The sequence below is a fragment of the Oikopleura dioica genome, chromosome 2, assembly GCF_907165135.1.
Source record: "Oikopleura dioica chromosome 2, OKI2018_I68_1.0, whole genome shotgun sequence".
Lineage (NCBI taxonomy): Eukaryota > Metazoa > Chordata > Appendicularia > Copelata > Oikopleuridae > Oikopleura > Oikopleura dioica.
Window position 1 is genome coordinate 10,051,355 of NC_137292.1, and position 19,096 is coordinate 10,070,450.

At 40.9% G+C, this 19,096-nt stretch overlaps 3 protein-coding genes across 3 annotated transcripts; 2 read left to right on the forward strand and 1 right to left on the reverse strand.

The window, feature by feature from the left end:
• Positions 1–188: 188 nt before the first annotated feature.
• Positions 189–1,158, forward strand: LOC145698903 (uncharacterized). Its single transcript, XM_081776140.1, has 5 exons — positions 189–401; positions 447–614; positions 659–769; positions 836–944; positions 989–1,158. Exons 1-5 carry the CDS (start codon positions 267–269, stop codon positions 1,066–1,068), a joined length of 603 nt encoding a protein of 200 aa, XP_081632266.1. The 5' UTR covers positions 189–266; the 3' UTR covers positions 1,069–1,158.
• Positions 1,149–2,176, reverse strand: LOC145698902 (uncharacterized). The gene is made up of 3 exons (XM_081776139.1): positions 1,911–2,176; positions 1,673–1,870; positions 1,149–1,632 (listed from the first exon to the last, which is right to left on the reverse strand). The coding sequence occupies exons 1-3, from the start codon at positions 1,969–1,971 to the stop codon at positions 1,217–1,219; spliced, it is 675 nt and encodes a 224-aa protein (XP_081632265.1). The 5' UTR covers positions 1,972–2,176; the 3' UTR covers positions 1,149–1,216.
• Positions 2,177–5,145: 2,969 nt separating this feature from the next.
• Positions 5,146–9,501, forward strand: LOC145698180 (uncharacterized). Its single transcript, XM_081775380.1, has 5 exons — positions 5,146–5,548; positions 5,610–5,792; positions 5,832–8,225; positions 8,267–9,311; positions 9,351–9,501. The coding sequence occupies exons 1-5, from the start codon at positions 5,220–5,222 to the stop codon at positions 9,438–9,440; spliced, it is 4,041 nt and encodes a 1,346-aa protein (XP_081631506.1). The 5' UTR covers positions 5,146–5,219; the 3' UTR covers positions 9,441–9,501.
• The last annotated feature ends 9,595 nt before the right edge of the window (positions 9,502–19,096 follow it).

The window sequence follows — 19,096 nt, forward strand, 5'->3', positions numbered from 1 at the left end:
AGTCACAGTACCCCTATTCGTTTCTGTTTTCGTCTAGAAATGTGAATTATGCTTGATTTAACTGAAGATATCAATTTGGCGCATTTCAAGTTGCCCTTTTTGGCGCATGTTCAATTCAGTTAGAATTTGCTCTGGCGCCAACTTTGGATTGATTTCAATCAACGAAATCTAAAAAAATGAGTCCAAGCGCGCAGGAGATTCAGTTGTGATTTGCGCACAACCGAAACAGTTGAAAGGCTACTTTTTTGCGTATTTTACTCTTGACAATGGTTCTCACCGGATCCGCCCCAGAGACTGACTCTCTTGAGATTGCCCAGGTCGCCCAGACGATCAAGACGATCGATCTTGCTGAAGATGATGCCGAAGACGTCGACTTTGTCGTCCCAGACGAGGATTTGGAGGTAAGGAAGCTTCAGAAACTGACATCCTTTCGTAACTTGTTTTAGCTTGCTGATGAATCATCCGCTGATGAATCTTCCGACGAAGAAGGGGAAAACGAGGGCGAGAAAGGATCCCTCGAAGTTGTTGAGGAAGACTTCTGCGTCGAAATCGTCAACGGCGAGTTCAAAAAACTGAAGTTCAACCAGGACCAGCACATGGAGGGCGATTCACAGGTATTTGAAACTCTACAGATCGATTTTTCATGCTTCGAATGTAGGAGGAAGCTGACTCCCAAGAAGAGGACAACGAAGGCATCACCCTGAAATCCCTCGAGGCCGATCTTCCCGACGAAGACGAAGAAGCCGATCCCAACTTTGATCCATGCGCGGTAGGTTTATTCTTTGATAGAAATCTTTGAAAGTTTTTGAGCAAAAAAATAACCGAGAAACTTCAGGAAACCCTCAGCGATGTCGAAATTGACGCTGAAGAAGTCACCCAAGACGACCCGATGGAGACTGAAAACGTCGAAGGAGTCCACAAAAAGACCGGCGAAATCCTCAGATGTGAGTTTATATTGAAAATTCAATCAAATAACATCAATCTTTAGGCATCAAAATCAACGAGGACGAGATGAAAGTGATGACGGGCGAAGACAACAAGGAGGAAAGCGAAGAAATGAAAGAGTAAAAACCAGCGCGCGAAGACTCACTGCCAGCTTTTTTATTCTGTTTTAATCAAAAACTCATTCCTCAAGAATAAAATTGTTAAACAGATAAACTAAGCGCTCTTTAATTTTTATTGACATGTATCAATTCGCTCCTTTGTCATGCATAATTTACAAAACGATCGCCGCGAAAGTAGCAGCCGCACTAGCAGCAGCAGTCCCAACAGCAGTCGCAGTAGTGCTAGCGGCAGCAGCAGTTCCAGCCGCGGCGGCTGAAGCAGCGGCGCCAGTTGCAGCAGCTCCGGAAGCAGTCGCAGCTGAAATGGCGGCTCCAGTCGATGCAAGAGCTCCGGCAACTCCGGTAGAAGTAGCAGCGGCAGAAATAGCAGCGCCAGTCGATGTTAGTGCTCCAGCAACACTTGTAGACGTTGCCGCGGCAGTGAGAGCAGCACCAGTTGCACTTGCGGCAGCGGTTGCTCCGGAGACCACTCCAGCAGTCGCTCCAGCGAGACCAGTGGCGGTGGCAACTGAGGAGATGGCTGCTCCAGCTGCTGTAGCGGCAGAGGTCAGTCCGGCAGCGGAAGCTCCTAAAATAAAAATCACTTGAGAAAGACTCGGCCTCCGTACCTGATGCGAGAGCTCCACCAACAGCACCAGTAGTAGCACCAATAGCACTTCCAACAGCGGCGCCTACTCCAGTTGCACCAGCAGATTGAAGAAAAGCAAATGTACTACCAGCGACGACATTGCCAATACCTGCTTGCCACCCTGCAGCAGCTGATCCAGCAGCGATTCCAGCGCCAGTGAATCCAGCCGCAGCAAGAGCTAAGCATCGATAAAAAATAAGAAACTACTCCGGTGGTACCTGAAAATCCAGCATACCCGCCGACCGCAGCAGCAGCAATGGGAATTAGTGGGAGTGGCATTTCTCTGAAAAAATATATTTCAAATGAGCTACCTCATAAAAGAAAAATTTGTTCTCAGCGCCACCCCTTTTCCCTTTTCAATATTATCACTATCGCGTCAAACGCCCCCGCTGGGCAGCATAGTCCGAGTTCAATTCAAGGAAGACTTTAGAAGTGCACAGGAAACATTTTAGTTTAGACCTCTTATCGAAAACGGCGTTTTCGCAAAGTATCTTGGAGATAAAAATAAAATTCGTGCTAGAAATTGAGAGGACTGCTTTTAGTTTGCTATTCTTCTGCATGCAAATACTGTTAGCTTACTTTTGTTAGTAATATTTGACCAGTGAATATGCTTACGTCCTAGAGTTATCGGAAAGCTTCAGTTGACATCAGTAGGGTAGAATGCCATCAAATAGTTGACATCTTATTAATCTAAAATTAATTATGATAATTATTTGATAAATTTAATTTTTGATAATAAAACGGTTTTGATATTTTTGCTTGCTATGTTGAAATCTATTTTTGGAGAAGCTCTCCTCCGCCTTCAGGGTTTATATGAGTAACGCGTTCCACCACTGTTGATTCTCAGTTCTTGATTTTTCTTATAACTTATGTTCTTTAGGATTATTGATGTTTATTTTAAAAATATATATTCAGAGTGAGCAGTGAGCGCAAGACAGGATGTATGAGTAAAAATTAAACTACGTGATCAAGCAAAAATTTCGGCGCGGGAAAGAACACGTGTTCAAAAATAGCTTGAAAGAGAATTCGAAGTCAGAGAATGAGGAAGAAAGACTACGTGGAGCTTTTGTCCAAGGAGTTGTATCACTGTCGAAGGTGCAAAAAGGCGCTGGAGTTGATTGAAAATGGAGCGACGAATCAGTATCAGGATGCGAACGGATTTACGGCTATGTACTGGTTCTGTACTAAAGCTGATTGCCTCCCGGTTGTCAAAGGTACCCTTTTCAGTGAAGGGTCGATCAAACTGTTCTTTCAGCTTTGCTATCAAGATTTCCCGCAGAAATCGATACAACTAATCGTTGGGACAAAACTCCACTTTTTGCTGCTTATAATACCAATAATCGTCTTTGTTGGCAGTTTTTAGTCCGCCAGAAAGCCAAGAGAAGGTTTTTCACATGGTTCATCGCCAAAAACGCAAAAATTGACATCATGGGCGCGTTTTCAATTCATTCTCCCGAATTTATTGTTTGAAGCAACTTGAAAACGCATGATAGAATTTCTTCTCAAGCATTTTCGTGAACCAAACAAGCCATTTCGAAGAGATCTTGCCCAACTTGCCAGCATCGATTTCGACAAAATATACAAAGCCACGATTCGTCGAAAGTTTATAGAGCTCGACAGATTTCTTCGAAAAAAGAAAATCACGACTCTTACTGACATGGAAAACCCAGTCCAGTTTTGGCTGCAGAATCATCGACTTCTTGGGTCAGATTATTTAGACACGATTTCAAAGTCATCCCCAGGTTTTAGTTCGAAATTAGTGGTTTAGAATTAGCGCTGCTTGATATTTATATTCGCATGGTAGTCGCCCAAATTGCTTGCTCGCTAGATTGAAACAGATTTTTAAATGGTTTACTAACAAGAAACGAACTATTTCGAGTTCTATTTAAAAAGTCGCTGCGAAATCTTGGTCGATTGAAGACCACTCAAAATCTAGATTTAGAAGCACTCAAAACGCTCGACAAGCATCTTAAATGTTCTGATACTTTGATCGACGGTTTGCAAAACCCTATTGTTTGGTGGATTAGGCAAGAAGGCTCTCTTGGCTTGGAAGTGCTTGAAAAGATCAGAAAACGGAAAAACTTTGATGAAATTCTCCAAAAAGACGTTGCAACAATAGTCTCTGAAGGATTGAATGATCTGTTTGTCGTAAACGGGCTGCTCGAATTGATCAAGTTCTTTGAAAATGAAGACAACGCTCCTCAGGAAAACCTTGATTCCGGAGTAATTGACCCGGATGGACATCTTCAAATAATCTTCTCAGAACTTCAACATCTTCAACGGCCACTTTTCGTCTGGTCGACTAAAGCGGCAATCATCGGTCCAGCAGGTCTTCAACTTCTTTCAAAATCATTCGACTTCGAGGATCTTCTTAAAAACGAACTATCGACGATTCTTGAAGAAATGTCTGAAGAACATATATTTGGCTTGAATTTGATTCAGCGGTATTGCTCTGACAATGATATCGAGCTGAAAGTGGCGTTGCCAAAAGATATTCTCGACAAATGGATGAATGTAAAGGACGAAGACAATTTTCTCCTGGAAATGATCATTGATTCCGCGGACTCAGTTGAAATCCTCCTACGATCATTGTTTGACATCATCTGCGATCATGAAGATTTCGAAGAGCTCTACCCGAAGTTAGATAAACTTGGAACTTATCTGCAGCTAAAAGAGTTCGAATTTGCAAATCCGATCCGTTGGTGGGTCCTCGAAGAAGGCAAAGCTGGAGGCGAGCTACTGACAGCTCTGATCAAAAAAGACTTTGAAGAAGTAATCGTTGAGGACTTCGCAATGATGGCTTATTTTAAAGAGTTCGCTCTTTATGATTCCGCAAAAGTTGGAGTTCTATCACTCGCTTCTTATGCTCTCAGTAAAAATTTGGCACAAAGCGCCAACAAGGGATTCGCTAAAATTCTACCAAGCCCGCTTCAGTGGTGGTCTGAGCTTCCATTTGGAGACTTCATCGGCTCCGTTCGGCTACTCAAATCGTCTGAGAAAGTGTCGATCGTGATGGAAGACATGGAAGACTACCAACTCGAGAAGAATCCAATTTTTACGAACGGAAATCAATTTCTCGATGTTCTTTTCTCAGACTTTTGCGGGTCTCCGATTACTAGTGTTCTTCTAGAGCTCAGTAAGATCGAGAAGAAGTATCAACGGCAAATCTGTGACTATATCAATCAGTCTGAAAGAAAATTCTCAAAATGCGATCATTCGCTTGTTTTCTGGCTTCTTCTATCGGATAAATTTTGTCCAGATGTTCTTGAGCTTTTTTATGGCGGAGTCGACCAGATCACTTCTGTTCTTCGAGAACTTCACGAATTAAAGCTTTTAGACAGCGAGCTTACAGATGGACTTTATCAACTGATGATAGCTAAAGAAGATGACTTCAAAACTGTATTTAGTAAAATAGGAAAGGTCAGAGAGAAACTTTTCTTTCTTGAAATAGGTTTCGTTTTCGACCTTCATCAGAAAACCCATTGCTTCTTTGGTTTACACATGGAAAATCATCCCCGGAGAAAAGCATGAAAATCTTCATGAACACCGTTGAAAACCCTGAAGAATCAATTTGCCAAGAAATCAAAGCTCTTCGTGATAGTTACGTCCTCAACAATTATTCAGAAGAAATCACTCTCTTCGTAAAAATATTGATGCTGTTCCCTGAGCACTCTCATTTAGCGAAAATTATAATCGACAATCTCGGGAATCCCCTCATTTGGTGGTACAAATTCTCCAATGACGAGGATTTTGTCGACACAATATCGAAAATGGACGATTTCGTCGATTACTTCAAAGACTTTCTTTTAGAAAACTTCCCAGAGCCTGAAAAAGCGTACTTAGCCATAAGCTCGGGGTTCTGATAACTCATCTCTTCCATATTTCAAGCACTTTTGAAAACCCTAGACAAGCTCAAGACGAGAAGCTGTAACTGAATTTCTTGAAAACTTTCCTGTAGTTTGGTGGATGCAAAATCATTCAAAGCTGAGTGACTCTGTATTGTTTTTTGTTGGAGAACTTGCTGTAAATATGGAAGAGCTATTGGAGGCTAATTTGATGGAGCTTGTAAAAACTGGTGATATTCATCACGAAGATATGAGGTATAAACTTACTCTAAGACATTAAACTGATATGTTTAGAGTGGCGTTCTTCCGATTGATCAGTTTACTGTCAGAATATGGCTCAATCTTTGAGCAGGTTCTTTCAGAAATTGAAAATCCGCTGACTTGGTGGCTCGCTTCAAAAGCTTCTTCTGAAGAAGCAATTATTTGTCTTCCTACTTTATCTAACTCTTGCGATCTTTTACATTCCATCGTGGCAGAGTTGGAATTCTTTGAATTTGACGAACTTTCGAAAGAGAAGTTGGATGTGATCATCGAAGTTTTGCAGAAGAAAGAAATTGTCAGTGTCCCTGAAGGCGCACTGGTTCTTTGGTCGAAGAGAGAAGAGGTTTTCGGAGATGAGTTCTTGAAGGTCATTTTTTCGACAGAAAACGCGGAAGGCTTGATATCAAGTGATCTTTGGAGAATCTTCGAGGAATCGAGAGAAAATGCATTTCTCCGCATTCTCGGGAAAATAGAAGAGTATTCTTCGGAGACTGTTCTCGCTGAAATCAAAAACACGATTGACTCGTGGGAGGATAATTTCACGATTTTTACTAACTGCGAAGAGGATCAGATTCGAACTTCTTTGGAACTTCTATTGGAGACAAATTCATTCGCTAGAAAAGCAGAAAATTATCTCATTGAAGCGGAAGACGACATTAGATTTGTCATGTTGCTCAAATTTTTAGAAGAACGTGGTGATTTAGACATCATTTCTAATCCGCTTTCACTGGCATTTCATCGTGCTGAATTAATTCAAAAAGCAGATGTAACGCTCAGCATAGATGAGAATGAAGAGGACGACTTCAAGTCTTTCTTTGACGAAATTTCTACCAGTGAAAATATAACAAGAGCATTTGAAGCCGCAGAAATATTGCGGGACCAAAAAATTGGCGGCTTTCTGAAGAGCGAACTACAAAAGCGAGTTCGACTTTCAGTAGCAGTAAAGGCCGAGCACGAGCCTGAAAAACTCGTCAAACTGATTCTTGAGCATTCAAACGAAGAAACTGAGGTTGCATATTTCTTCGATGATCACAAAGAGGCAAATACTATTCCTGACGTTGAAGATATTTTAGTTATCAGTACAAATGTTTCAAATCGGGATAATTTTATTAGCATGCTCTCTGCAAATATAGAAAACCCCTTTTCATGGGGAATATCAAGCGTTTCTGGTGATAACTCTTCATGCCTCGTCCCGCTCATTGCCGCCTCGTCAAAAAGCATCAAAGAAGAAATCACTGAGTTCTTTTCTGAGGAATCGATCGTTCTTTCTTTCGAAGAGAACTCAACCACAAAAGTAGATCCGGTGATGATAGAAGAGTGCATCGTTAATTTTTACAAAGAGATGCCTCAAAACATCAGGAGTTTCTTCGAAAAAACAATCTTCTCAAAAATCGTCGAGGACAAGAAAGTCGATTGGATGGAAACGCAGCTAGGAGAAATCGCACTTTCAATCTTTGACAAATCCACTCCTGCTCAAGAACTAAAAATTTCATTTACCGCGCTTCTGAATCGACATGGAGGAAGCTTTGAAACAATGAAGAGGATTTTCGATCAACTCAAAATGAAGCACCTGAACGAAGTAATCGGCGACATGGTTTTGGCAGAGAAGTTTTTGATGAAATACATCGAGATCGTGATTCTAAGCTCCTTCGTTGGAGACAACAAGGACTCATCAGTCATGGAGAATATTTTAGAAATACAGCCTGAGTTTTTCAGCCAAAAAGAAAGAAGTATCGCGTTTCAGTCATTGTCGAAAAAAGCAAAGTCCTCGAAGATATTTTCAAAGTTTAGTGATAGCGGTGGTAAACCTGGCGTCTTTCTTCGAACAAATGAAGACATTGAACTAAAAAAAGACGATCAACTTGCTCAATTTTTGAAACAAACGGTTGTCAGTCACTATCATCTCTCTGAAGAAAAGGAAGACATGAACGAGATCCCGAATGTCTCTCTTGATTCCATCCTTGGTGTTGGAAAGATGAGCTTTGTAACCATCGGCCGCGTGACTTGCGAAGAAGAGTTGGCTGAACTCAAAGTCAAAAATATCAAAGGCTCCGTTCTCAAAGTATTCATCAAGCCTTACTCCCGGTCTTCTTTGCTGAAACTCGAGGATTCTAGCGTTGAAAAATTCCTCGAGCCCCTCAGTGGGGTGAAATTCAGTGACATCGGCGGAACGACCCGTGGGTTTGTTCTTCAGACAAAGTTTGACATGAATCTTGGTCAATTTTTGGAGAAAAAAGGGTGGCTCTTCAAAGAAGACGCGCCAACCCTAGAATCACGAGTTTTCTTACTAAAGAAGATCTTGGAAGCAATTGGATATCTTCACGAGAATAATATCAATCATTTGAATTTGAAGCCCTCCAATGTTCTAATTACGCAAGATCTGGCGGGAAGAAAAACTGCTTTGGACGTCTGCGTCCGCGATTTACGGTAATCCCGTTACTCTTGTGTGGATATTTTAATTTTTCTAGTGACAACAATTTGAAAAAGAACGAAATGATGCTCTGCCCAGGTTTTACATCTCCTGAGCAATTTATCTCCTCAACCATTTCTGAAACTTCCGATTTGTATCCGATCGCACGATTAATCCTCTTCTGTCTCCTTGACAATCATCTATTCTGGTTCCTTTGCTCAAGGCCTAACACCCGCGAGGTCCTTCAAGATCATCTCGACGGACTTGAACAGCTTCCAGAACTCATGTTCTGCGTCAAGCAGAATTTAAGCATGTCCAGCGACTTTAGGCAAAATTCTGTTCAGCAATTAAAATCAAAATTGCCATCGATGCTTGGCGAGCTCAAGCATGCTTCGCCGAGATTGAAAGAACTTTTTAACTTCAGGAATGATTTTCAAAAAGCGAATAACTTATTCCGAATAAGGATTGCTTGTTTAAGAGCGTATTTTGAAAATCACCAAAGACCAATTCTAAAAGTGCCAAATTCTCTTTGGGCTGGAACGCTCACGGGTCCATCTCTTCCAGAGCGCATTTCAATCTTCCTCGAGAACCTAAACGATCCCAGTATATCGTCAGAGTGCAACGATACTTATCTCAAACTGTCCTACTTCGTGTGCTATTCCTTCAAAGCTGCGGTCGACAAAGAGCTTTCACCGAAAGGAAAACTCTGGACGATCGAGAATATAATGCTGCTTTTCACTGGCGCAATTTATGACGAAAAATGTTTCACATTCGTCACTTCTCAATACGCCAAAAAGGATCTCAATCTTTTCCGAATTCTGAGAAGAATGATGGAAATGCTTTGCTTCGGCTCATTAGTCCAGAACGCTCCCTGGGTGGATGTGATAGAAATGCTCAATAAGGATCGGCCAACGAGCACTAGAAAAGTTCTAGAGCTCAGGCAGACTATGGTCAAGGAAGGCAATGAATTGTGCTTCGAAGTTCCTGTTGTGACGATGACAGCTGAGAAAATAGCAATGATTTCTCTGCAAAAGAAAATGACGCTTGTTCAGAGGCAGAAGGAAATTTGCCTTGAGACAGAGAAAGAAATTGATATCATAAAGGTACTGATTCTTTTTGAATTGGGAAATCATCATTTCTAGTGCCTGAAAATCGACAGTTTGATAAGAGACCAGACCAAATGCGAAAACTTTTCCCTGAACGAAGAATGCTTATATCTTCAATTTTCATAACGCTGCTATAAATATACCGCTGCTATACGATATTTCTAGTAATAAATAAAATTCTGACGAGCTCAGCCTAAAAGTCCAATCAGCGTTGTTAACCGCGCGGTCGATCAACGCCGGTACACTCCACAACGTGTGATGCCTTTTTTAGATTATGTTTAATTTTCGGCCAAGTGCCCGTTCTCACATTCTAATTTCCACCCGTTTACAAACATAATCGCCCCAGTTGCACATTTATGAACCACGTGGACCGTGTGGCAATTTTCACAATTTTGCAAGATCGTAAAAAATTGTCATCGGAATGCGACAATTACAAGCAGTTCCTCGTTCACCGTATTCGATTGACGCACACGTGGCTGATGAAAAAGAATTCCAAAAGACGCAAAAAGGGATTATTGACGGTTTTGTGATGCAAAAGTCGGAAGTAAAAAAAGAGGCCCACAGGGATTTCCGACAGAAACATGTGTAAAAATACGTATTCTTCCAGGGGTTAAAGACTGTGGTTGATTTTAGATCCTTACTTACTGCTTCAAACTCTACTTTGAATAAGAAGAACTTTAAAAAGCCTCTTTGAAATAACGTTTTTTGGAGCACGCTCTCCAAAGAAATCGAATCATGAATTTTAAAGTGAGGATTTCGTGCGTTTTCGGTTTTCCGCTGAATACTATTTCGTCAAAATTCACACTTTTTTAAATCAATTGGTGGTCCACTTGCACCACGCAGCGCATTTCAAACGAACCCTTTCTTCGTTTCTATCACTTTCCGATTCGCTCGTTTGTTTTAAGCTGAGTTGGATAATCCTTTTTATGTATACCTTTTTGAGCCTCTTTTCTCGGGCGCTATTACAAAGGTTCAATTTTCCTGACTAAATATTTAATCGAGTCTACTTTCACGTTTCACGTTTCTGTAGAACTTCTTTCTTATTTCGATCTGACAGCAGCAGCAAAATATTTTCAGCGATAAAAGCGCCGCGCAGATCCAAGTTCAAAGGAAAAGAACTGCCGTAAAATTTGGGTACTTATCCGCGTGTATTTAGACTGTTGCCGATAAAGGACTGTCAAACAAAGTCGGGAAATGGGAGCTACTGATTGTGATTGAACGGTTAAGCACTTTGTCAAACGACAGTTTATCGGAAGCCGCAATTAGGGCCGAGAAAAAATAAACGCGTGGTCTTCCACACACACGTGTCCAGATTTTGAGGGACAAATACAGCTTGATTTACTCCTTGACCCCTTCTCAGAATATCTACTGAACCAAAAGAGATTCTAAAAGTTCCTTTTTCTACAATCTTTAATGCAGGGAGCACCTTACACGATCGAAATTAGACATCGTATAAGAATAAGTCGTGTAGGTCATCCGAAGCGTAGCCGCAGCTGAATCGTTTCCGTGATCGACATGACGTCCTTTTCCTCTCACTTTCCAACACCAGTTGCAATCAATTTTCGCTTTCCGAAATCGAAAGTTCAAACTTCAGCAAAAGGAAACAATGAGGCTGACCGCAAAGAGGATCAATCTTTCAGAAAAACGGGCGCACGTTTCTTACAGTCACCGAATCAAGAAATATTAAGAAGCCGCTATTCAACCGCCAGCTTTTTCTTAGTAAATAAAGCCTTCATTGTACTTATCATTGATACCGTGTCAACTAATGTTGACTTGTCATCTGAGGGGAGAATGATAAGGTTCAATTTTCATTCCCTAACTGTGAGCACCACGAAATCACCGAGTCGGATTTCTTTTGAATTATGATATCTCACGTTTGCAAAAGGATTTTTACGGATCGTCATTCTTCCTGAAATCGACCAAAAACCGCGTTTTTCTTTATTGAAATAAACAGCGAAGTTCAAGCGTTGAACTATTTATTTTCAAATTTTGAGAGTCTTCGTTTATCTTTCCTTTCGATTTTTCTTTCTATCTGAAAATCAGTTTGCACCCTTGTTTGATGATAAGGAACTCCCGCCGAGTTTGATCCAAAATTTGAGATCCCGTATCTCATGTTAGAGAATTAAAAAAGTGACACGTCTAGGATTATAATTACGAATCATAATTGGAGTGCAAAGTTTGTAACACACTCGTTTTCAATAAATTCAGTTGAAGCTAATGGCCGGCTGATGATAAACAAGGTCAAACTTGCAGACATTCTTTCAATCGAATGTTACCGGCGCTAATAAAGAATAGAAACAGCATCACAAGTTCCGACGAATTTCTAAAAAGAAAAGATGGAATTTTCTTTCGCTAAGCGAGAAACAGCCAGGGTCAAGTAAAAAGACGACAAAGGCCCCTCGCCCGTCCGATCATGCAGACTTATCCGTATTATTTACGTTCTTTCACGTTTTCATGCATCAGCCGGCTGTCAATTCGTGCACTTGAGAGCGAAACGTGTTTCAGGGCTTGACTTCCTTTTAACGACTCGATATGCCGTGTTCGACTACTTCCGTGTTTGTAATTGAATGAGTACACAACGTTGACACAAATCTTTGTACTGATGTTCTTCGAAAATGAAGAGATGGTTAAATTAGCTCTGGTTTTATTTGAAACGATTTTAGCCCTGAAATGCGTCGGGCCTTTGGAATTCAACTGCAAATACAACTGTAGATATGGTTAGGTTATTGGGACTATATTTATTTAAGGACTTAAAATGTTTTAGAATTCATGAAAAACATGAGGAACAAAATGTTGTGGATATGCATTTGCTGCGATGCGAAAAGATTGACTCTAGTTTTGCGAATTGTAAAAATTTAATATTAGCGGCATTTTTGTAGCAAGCGGTCTGGCAGAGTGAACAGAAAAGTGGCCGAGGCCAAGCGAAAGTTATTTTGAACAGGTGCGGCGAATCTCCTTTCCTTATTTGGAGATGAGCAAAGCGAATCCACAACATCCCCCAGATTCGGGTGCAGCATGTGATGAGTAGAATTTTCGCGCGAAGTTTGCAGATTTGATAAAGTCCACCAATGTTCAAATATTCTTTTCTGATCGCGGATTAATTTTATAAAGCTTATTTTTATTTGCGCGATTTGATCTTCTATGCGGGCACGGTAGTTTGCGGCGTACCAGAAGAAATAGCTGTAAATGCAGTGGGAATGAAACCCAATCGGTTGTGTGTTGCTGTAGCTGTGCTGTGGGAATGATACCCAATTAATTTTTGCAGATTTTTGAGCTGTGCAGAAGCGGAATGATACCCAGTTTTCCATGCGGGGTCCAGTCTGTATCATTTATGCGGTTGCAAGAGCAGAATTGAAGTCCGATTTCCAATGCGCTGACGGCGATTAACTTATTTTTTGACGAGAAGAGATAAATTTTATATAATTTTGCGATACTCCCTTCCCCCCAGTTAATCGTCGGGTAATCGGTTTTTTGTAGGCGGCTTGTAGCAATTTAAAATTTGTAGCGATTTCATTGGAAATTCGTTCAGCTGAAATTCGTCCAAATGCTTGCTTGGAATTTCGTTCGGCTGAAGATTCGTCCAACGGCAAAATTTATTGGAATTCGTCTAGCAAGAATTCGTCCAAAAGCTTTAATGGAAATTCGTCTCGCTAGAAATTCGTCCAAAGGCGTGCGATCCACAACGGTAAAATAAATAAAGGAAATCCACCAGTGAGCTAGTCCACCAGCGAATAAATCCAAAAAAGTTCCCAAAATAATGACGACAGTGCAGATTTATCTGTAGCCATTGCGGGGATTTACTTACAGGAGGTTTTTATTTTCGTTTTATCTGGAACCAATTTCTTGTTTGATCCACAGATAGCATCCTGAAACCAATTTCGTTGTTTGGTGCCAGTTTTCTCTTTTTGCAGCTTTCCTCCAGCGCGGGGTCGTTAATTCCTGGTACCAATTTCTTGTTTGGTGCCAGTTGATTCTCTTGGAGGTGTCCTCCGTCGCGGGTTCTTCGTGTCCTGGTACCAATTTGTTGTGGATATGCATTTGCTGCGATGCGAAAAGATTGACTCTAGTTTTGCGAATTGTAAAAATTTAATATTAGCGGCATTTTTGTAGCAAGCGGTCTGGCAGAGTGAACAGAAAAGTGGCCGAGGCCAAGCGAAAGTTATTTTGAACAGGTGCGGCGAATCTCCTTTCCTTATTTGGAGATGAGCAAAGCGAATCCACAACAAAAAGATGTTCTGTTCCTCAATGCAAGGCAATTCAAGACGGATGCATGAATAACTGTAGGATTCCGGAATGCCAGGTAGATTTGATATTGATTCTGCATTTAAAACTAGCTTTATTTTAGCCATTTAAAACTCCGCCTCCAACTACAACTACAGCTCTTGTTATTCAAACTACCCCAAGAATTTCAACAACTCCGAAGAGAAGATGTCAACTGGGATTTTACGAAATCACCCAAGAGGAAAGCTATAAACCTCTATTTGCCAGATTTGGCTGCGAAGATGGAATTCATCATGGTGAAAATGGATATGGAGGCACAAGTTATTGTAATTATAATTTCTTCGATTTTCTTCACGGGCCTTACAGTATCTCACGCGAAGGAGATTCGATTATTTGTTCATACAAATGTTACGGCTGTTTGCCTGATAAAAATTAATAAATATTTTCGCAAAGAAATCGGAAAGAACTCGTTGATTGATGGAATATTTTCAGCTCACAAATTCGTGAGTGACGTTTTGATCAAAAGTGCTGCTCAACGGGAGCTGGTAATTTTCTCCTTCAATTTGGATCGATAACTCTGGCCACTTTTCCAAACAATCCGTTTTTCGTAATCCTTGTGGTTCAATAATCTCAGCCTCCGTAACTGCTCGTTATTTGACTCAGCCAAAAACATATGTGGTGTCATAATCACATGATTTTTGTTGCAAGAAACGTGAGGGGATCTTCCCAGTTTCGGGAAATGAAATTGATGAAGTGATTCTTTGTTGGATAACCAAAAACCACCAGAATCGCCAAAAAGCCAGCTAGATAATAACTAGCCGCGTCAACTTGCATTCTAACGTCCTCTCATTTCGAGCCAGAACGCGAGATAGTTAGCAGCGAGCCGAGAAGACATTATGAACATATAATGACATTTGATTAAATCTCCAACGATGTGCAAATCGGATCGCACGAGTCACATTACCTTGACCGACAAATAGACAAACTTTGACAAAACAACTCGTTTTCACCCGCAAAAACCACTTCAATCGACATTTTTCCACGTTTTCAGTGAACAAGGCGTGCCTCAAAATAGCGGTCTAACAGGCTGACATCCCCTTGAAAACTGTGTCCAACTTCTAGTCTGGGATTATCCTCAAGAGAGCTCGAATCGGGACCACGCTTCCGCTCGGGATCGACTAACGTAAGAACCCGAAGTTTTTTGAAAAAATAAGAAACGTCGCTTCCGAAGGATTTTTATCCGATTGTTCTTTTCGAGGAACACCTACAGGAGAATTCGAACTTTTCTCTTCAAAATCTCGATCCAGTAAACTATCAGACAATTTGCCCGATTGAATATTGATTTACAGGCTTCATTGAAGATGACCTTGCATATTTACCAATAAAACTTATTACAGGATCAATAATTACTGTCGATCAGACACTTCAAGGTCATACTTTCGCCGGGCTCTCAATCAGCTGATCCATTCCATTTACAAATTAACCTAAAATGGAGAGCTACTCCGATCAGCTTATTCTCACTACCGTTTGCCACTCTTGCAGTCAGAGAGCAACATATTTCATCGGCAACGCTTCTTTTTCGAAACAGAGAAAAGACCGAAATTATTTTAGAAAAGTTCTCAATAAAATCAAAGCGTCTATCTATCTCAAGCACGAGTCGGTTTCTTACTCCACTAACAGGTACTTATCTAAGCTTAAATCAAAGATGGCAAAAATCTTAAGCACGCTGTCTGAAAATTACGAAAGGATGAACATTTCTGACATGGAAACTCAAAACGCGCCGGAAGGAGACTTGATCGCCGACCACCTCAGTGAAGAAACATCGCGAGAAGCTGAACTTGATTCGAGCATGATGCAGGTTAGCTCAGAAAAAACTGCCCTCTTATCGTTTTCAGATGGAAGCAGAAGGAGAATTAGATCCAGACAGTCTCAGCTCGGATTCCTGTTCTGATGGCTCTTGCGAAGAAGACCTGGAACACTTGGAGGCAGAAAATAATGACAATCAGATGAATCAAGCTTCTGCAGGCTCAGATATGTCCGCTTCTGGACTCGGCGAGGATATTATATACTCTGAGTCGGATGAAAATACCTCTGATATTGTCGATGAAATTGACGGCTACTGCAAAGTCCAGGACTGCTACGAATATGAAGAGACCTTGACAGTTTCTCAGGGAGGTTCAAAATTATTTTTTTTTTCATTCAAAAACAATTGCTTTTCGAACCCTAGAAAGCCTGAGTCGGACAACTACTGTGGCGAATTCGGCCAAATTTGCTCGGACACTTCACTTTCCATCTCCGACTGGTCTTTCGGTCCAGATCAGAGCATAGGTACCTATGTCGATTTTGCTCAATAAATTTCTTGATTTCTTGATCTTGGAAGACACTGTTTCTGAAACTACAAGCCTGCTTGACTCGGCGGAACTATCAGAAGAGCGACACAGAACATACGTGTAAAATTCTGTAGAAAATAAAATTTGATGAAGTTGTTAAATCCTAATTCGCAAATTTAGAATGCTCCGACAACTATTTTGTGAAAATCTGTCGTAGCACCATTAACGAAGTCATCATATCTAAATTTAGCCTGCAATCGAGGAAAAGTTAGCGTAAACACCTGCAAATCCATTTGGCCGCTGAAAGCCAATATTTGTGAGCTCGTTTTCGACGTCCTTGACCGGAAAACAGCGACATAATCGACTACGCATTAGCCAAATGATTTTTGACTAAATTTCAAAGAAAAAAACAATCGAGTTTTCTTTTCTCGATGCACCTTTTTATCGGATTAAAAGACCTTTATTTAATGAAAATTATCCGCTGCTGGATTATTCCACGTTTTGGGCGAGTGATGAAAATTTAATGTGAATTCTTCGGAACAAACCTCTTGCCGGCGTACGTTGCGTTTCGCTTTTGATGCTCTTTTCATTTGAAACAAATGCCGGAATAATATTTTCACGAGCTGACTGGAGCTGACAGCGTTTACAGAAATTCTTTAATTGAAATTGCCTATTAATACCTGCGTCTAAAGACGAGACCGTTGCAGTAAAAGTAGAGCTGTCAAATAAAGCACCCAACTAACGGATGAGCCCGTCAAGCGAAAGTTTACATGTGAGAAAATTTATTTTAATTCATGCGCTCATCCAAGGCGGGGTTGCCGATTCGGTCACAAAAAGTGATGTGAGGCCACGTTGACTGATAGGGGGATCATGTCTTCTGATATAATTATCCGGGTACTCAATCGATAGCCCGGTCACTACTCGCCGCTAAATACCGTTTTCGTAAAAGAAAAAATAGCTTTGAAACTGACATCATCATAAACACATATCTTGAGAACTGATAAGCTCGGCTTTCCAAGATTGGCAAAAACGAAATCTCCAAAAGCATCGAAAAAGGCAGAATCGAGCTAATGCTATCGTAACGAGCCGATTCTAGTGATTGGGAGAGATTCTGTTTCACTTCTATTTCACCCACTTTTTTCGATTGAAGATGACCGGAAATGAAGACACGTTGGAATTATACCTTCTGATCAAAAGGAATAAACACCATAAATTAACAATCGAGCTGATAAGGCAGTCATGATTTTGGAGTTTTATCATCGGGCGCGTAACACCTCTGTTTTACTGTACTTACAGTAGAACAAGGTGGGAGTCGAGTGAAAATCGCTTACTGCGATTTCTCAATTTTTAGCGCTACTCAAGGGTAGCTGCAACTGAATAATGAGGAACTGAACATCATAAAAAGGACTCTGATGGAATCGGTCTGCCGAATTTCGGACGATTCATTGATGGTGTGAGTCCCGTCTTTGTTTTACTGTACTTACAGTAGAACAAGATGGTGGCAGAGTGAGGGGAATCGCTTGCAGCGATTCCAATTTTTTGAGCTACCTACGGGTGGCAGCAAAATACAACTTATCATTGATATTCAAAGTTAGCTGTCCTCTCAAGGATTTCCACACGTCCTCTAAACTTGTGGAGAGATTTTGATGAGTATCCAAAAATTTGGCGACATTTTTGTGGAGTATAAGAAATGTGCTTGCACGTTTTCGCAAAGAGGAATTCTCACTCCATCTCAAGGGTTCCTTTGAGTCTCCTTGAATGAGCCCAAATACCAGCACAAAGTGCGCAGCCGCATCGTTTCTAGCAAAATTTCAGCACTCGGAAAATTTGTTGAACAACCCCTCAGCCACGAGTTCCGAAAAGGCTGAGAATCGCGGTCAGAATTATGAAAGAACGGGGCCGCGGTTGTTGACTCTAATCGACCGAGCAGGAATTTTTGAGTGTGAAGAGAACTGACAGCTGAAACGAGTTTTGGAAGGAAGATGCGCCGTTTTCATTAATTAATTGCCGAAAAACGAATCAGTGTTGATTAGCCGCCTGGATGAGAGATTTTGGCTTTTTTATCGAATAAAGCTGCCAGATTTTTTTTCGCTTGCAAATGTTGACTTAGAACTAATCTGGCTCAATTAATTTTATCACTTTAAATTTATTGGAACACGTATTGGCCTCTTTAGAGATGTCCATTACTGTCTAGCCTTTAGTGGAACGTACCGTAAGAACTGTAGATAATCCTCTAGTGGGTAGGTCACTTTTGCGTGTCATTACCCGAAACCGGTTTCTAAAAGTTACGGTAATTTCGGAAAGGAGCTCCTTTTTGGAGCTTTGCAAATATTGAGTAATTCTCTAGAACACGTTACGTATCCTTACGGATACCTCGTTGTTGTTGATAGTGTTACGGTTGAAAAATGAGGGCGCTCAATTACAGTAAGCCACTGATTTATGGTCTTTCTTTCGATCGGATTTTATTCAAAAATGCTCCTTTTGATCGTCGAAAATTCGATGATGATGATGGGGTGATCGAAATTTATGTGGAAGTTTAGGCAGCCGCGGTTGAACTTTAGCTTTTGAGCAAATTGACGATGTATTTTTGCAGCTTTTTCGGTTCGAATTATCAGACTCAACATCATCATTGAGGATCACCCCGATGGTTTCATAGTTGCTCAACGATCGAGCATTATACAAGTCCAGAGTTGATTCCGCTCTTGATTTGGACAGGGGATGTTTGCTAAGATCGAGTCCGACAACGACGGAAGCAGGAGATTCCGCAATTCTGCGACTAGAATTGATCGATCCTTCATTCTAAGTAAAATCAAAACCGCAGAGTTTAAACTCCGGCTCTTATCTTCTACCCATCTCTTTTCAAGATAACACGAAATGGTTCAAAATGGATACGGAAATATTTTGAATAAAGACCGCGTGTTCAATCAAAGCTTCTGGCAACTCGTAAAGATAAAGAAGAAGGAATTCCTTCTAAAAAATTAAGCATTTTTTAAACCTTATCTTTCAGGCTAGTTCAGCTGGTGCAGAAGAGTTACCCGTCGACGAACATGCAATTTGAATGTCAGAAACTCTTTTAGAGAAAAAATTGAGAGCTACCTTTTTAGAAAAAATTTTGGAAAAAAATTCTTGAAACATAAACTTCTTCGTCATTTTTACGAAACTTGCTCGTTTGAAAAACGAGCTGGACACCTCTCTTGTGATTCACTGAGCCTGCGTTCTAGCCTAATGGGC

Coding starts and splice junctions, on each gene's coding strand:
- LOC145698903 (XM_081776140.1), top strand. CDS start 267: ATGGTTCTCACCGGATCCGCCCCAGAGACTGACTCTCTTGAGATTGCC. Junction 615..658: donor ACATGGAGGGCGATTCACAG/GTATTTGAAACT, acceptor CTTCGAATGTAG/GAGGAAGCTGACTCCCAAGA. Junction 770..835: donor CCAACTTTGATCCATGCGCG/GTAGGTTTATTC, acceptor GAGAAACTTCAG/GAAACCCTCAGCGATGTCGA.
- LOC145698902 (XM_081776139.1), bottom strand. CDS start 1,971: ATGCCACTCCCACTAATTCCCATTGCTGCTGCTGCGGTCGGCGGGTAT. Junction 1,871..1,910: donor CGGGTATGCTGGATTTTCAG/GTACCACCGGAG, acceptor ATCGATGCTTAG/CTCTTGCTGCGGCTGGATTC. Junction 1,633..1,672: donor TGGTGGAGCTCTCGCATCAG/GTACGGAGGCCG, acceptor TTTTTATTTTAG/GAGCTTCCGCTGCCGGACTG.
- LOC145698180 (XM_081775380.1), top strand. CDS start 5,220: ATGAAAATCTTCATGAACACCGTTGAAAACCCTGAAGAATCAATTTGC. Junction 5,793..5,831: donor ATTCATCACGAAGATATGAG/GTATAAACTTAC, acceptor TGATATGTTTAG/AGTGGCGTTCTTCCGATTGA. Junction 9,312..9,350: donor AAGAAATTGATATCATAAAG/GTACTGATTCTT, acceptor CATCATTTCTAG/TGCCTGAAAATCGACAGTTT.